At 42.3% G+C, this 2,866-nt stretch overlaps 1 protein-coding gene across 1 annotated transcript; it reads right to left on the bottom strand.

The window, feature by feature from the left end:
* Window positions 1-449: 449 nt before the first annotated feature.
* LOC129969074 (uncharacterized) lies at window positions 450-1,628 on the bottom strand. The gene has a single exon (XM_056083482.1). The coding sequence runs from the start codon at window positions 1,626-1,628 to the stop codon at window positions 450-452; it is 1,179 nt and encodes a 392-aa protein (XP_055939457.1).
* Window positions 1,629-2,866: the final 1,238 nt, after the last annotated feature.

The following is a 2,866-nucleotide window of genomic DNA, read 5'->3' as shown; positions in this document are numbered from 1 at the left end:
CCGCCCACGAGAATTTGTTCTATCTGAACCCCACAAAGTAGAATGGCCATTAAAGTCACCAAGTAGAATAAACGGAGCTGGAAGTTGATCCACTAAACTGTCAAGATCTTGTTGACTAACAGAAGCATTAGGTGGCAAATAGATACAACAGACTGTAATTAATGCTCGTGCATGCACTTGAACAGCCACAGCTTGCAAATCAGTATGGAGCGAAAGAGGTGTGCTCGGAAAGGAATTGGAGGTTAGAATGCAGACACCTCCAGAATTATGGGAGCCGTTTTCTGCATCTTTCCGAACGGTATTATAACCACGTAATTTAAGTGGGATGTTTGTCTTCAAGAAAGTTTCTTGAAGGCAGAGACAAGCGGGATGAAATTTGTTAAGCATTGTCCTAATTTCATTTAATTTGGGACGAATGCCGCGACAGTTCCATGAAATACAAAAACCCATTAAGAAGCGTGTGTTTTAAAAGCAGTGGTAGGAACATTAGATGGAGTTGGCGATAACTCGCAACTCATTTGGAGGTCATTATCATCCTCTTCAGATGGATGAAGCGAAATACTATCGGGACTTTTGGGCACGCCTTTAAAAATGGATGATAAATCCTTGTGGACTATGCCCTGACTCGCAAGTCCCAGAGCGACTGAGTTATTCAAAGTTGACTTTTTCATTTTTTGATGAAGATTATTTTGAGGGATGCCGCGTTTCGAAATCTTAAGCTTCAATGCTTTGTTCGGTTTTACTTTGCGTTGATGCTTTTCCGGTTTACTGGGTTCAGAAGCACTGGTTATAGAAATTTCAGAATCTGTATCAGATACTTTTGGTAGAGGTTTAGTTCTGGGCATATTCTGCACACAATTTGCACAGGAGCAATTTGCACAAAATTGTTTTTTGGTAACAGATGCGTAAGTCACGCCTGGTGTTGGCGTCTGAGCAAGTACTTTTCGCCTGGCCTCAGGATATGGAATATCTTCCTTGAATTTAACCGATACAATCTGTTTTTCCAATGTCCAACGGGGGCAAGATCGAGAAAAGGAACTGTGGTTACCATCACAGTTCACGCACTTTTCCGCTGCAGAACACTGTTGGTTGTCATGGCCTTTTTCTCCACAGCGGGCACAGGTGAGAGTCCCGCGGCAGCTGGCTTTAGAATGCCCAAAGCGTTGGCATTGGAAACATCGAAGTGGGTTTGGAATATATGTCCTAACAGGCAATTTCATATAGCCGACTTTCACAGATTCAGGTAATTTAGGATTGTTAAACGTGAGAATGAAGTGCTTAGTAGGAAGGAGTTGTCCATCCCGTCGGATAGTTATACGGCGTACATGAGTTACTCCTTCAGGTTTCAGTTCTGCAGTAATTTTTTCAATGGAATCATTAAACAACTCGCCACACGTTATTACACCTTTTGAAGAATTTAATGTAGCGTGAGCACTTACGCTTACAGATATTGTTCCCAATGTTTTCAGTTTCAGTATTTGTTGTGATTGCTTTCGGGAACTCACTTCCACAAGCAAATCACCAGATCGTAGTTTCCGGGTCGATGATACAGTACCAAGTGTTCCAGTGATGGCCTTTTCAACAAGAAAAGGTGAAACATTATGGAAGGTTTCATTGTTTGTAGACATGCGCTTTATGATGAAAAATTTGTCAAAATGTATTAAGGAAGTTTGATTCTTTTGTTGCCCACTGAAGGGAGCAAAGTTTTTACGGCCCATACGATATTGATGGGGATTCAGGCCCAGCGGCATCGCCCACCACGGAGCCCTACAAGGGATGGTAGTAACTGGCTCTAGATGTTCCTAGCCTCAGCACTTACCATAATGCTAACTGGTACCTATACGCTGGGAGTTACCCCCGTGGACAGTGACCACCCTTAACGCCAAGCCCAAGGAGTAACCCCTTCGCTTGATCCCTAGCAGACTAACCACTCCGGTGGCTAGGTACCAGCCGATTGATACACTGGGGACCACAGTGCACCACCCGTCTAATGGGTTGCCACGCACGGCAAACACGTGGGGGTATTTGCTGTCCATGAGAAGCAGGAAGCAAACAGAGCGGCGACAGCTTCTCATGGAGAGCTCCCTCGCCTACCCTCGAGGGAAAGAAAAAAAGAAGACAGCAGAAGGCGCAGAGGGGAGTAAACCTAAAGGGATGGAATTGGAATTTGGCGTTTATTGGCGCAAGAGCCATATCTGACTATACTGCGCCAGACACATGGTAAAAAGGTAGTCTGACTTTATTTAAATAATTGTAAAAACTGGAACACTGATAACACTGAACACTGATAAAATTTCAAAGCAGTATTTCTTAAAATTGTAAACAAGATAAGAACAAAGTTAAATGTTAAATAGTATGGTAAAATCCAGTTGCTTTTAAAAATTTAAAAAGGTTTTTGTGGGGATGTTCCCCCACAAGCATTTGCATATCCACAGATGAAGCATTAAAAAAACTCAAACGATGATGATTAAAATTAGGACATTCAATTAAAAGATGAAAAACCGTTAAAAATTCTTGGCATTTCGAGCAGAAAGGAGCCCGTTCGCCGAATAAAAGATGTTTGTGGCTAAAACGTGTGTGGCCAATGCGGAGTCGAGCCAATTTGACATCTAACTCTCGCACTGGTAAACAAGGCCAGGAAGAAATAATCGGTTTTACAGAATGGAGTTTATTATTCGTCTGATTATTCCATGACTCTTGCCATAATGAGTATACATGACGCGTAAAGGCATTTTTTGCATCGTTGTACGGAATATCTTGCTGCACAACCAAAGACGCATTTTTTGCTGCACTATCCGCCATCTCATTACCTATTATTCCAACATGGCTAGGAATCCATCAAAAAAGTATTTGAAAATCCCTGTCT

The sequence above is a fragment of the Argiope bruennichi genome, chromosome 5 (assembly GCF_947563725.1).
Source record: "Argiope bruennichi chromosome 5, qqArgBrue1.1, whole genome shotgun sequence".
NCBI lineage: Eukaryota > Metazoa > Arthropoda > Arachnida > Araneae > Araneidae > Argiope > Argiope bruennichi.
The sequence above is the reverse complement of the archived record's forward strand: the minus strand, read 5'-3'. Positions and strand labels throughout refer to the sequence as shown.

Coding starts and splice junctions, on each gene's coding strand:
- LOC129969074 (XM_056083482.1), bottom strand. CDS start 1,628: ATGTCTACAAACAATGAAACCTTCCATAATGTTTCACCTTTTCTTGTT.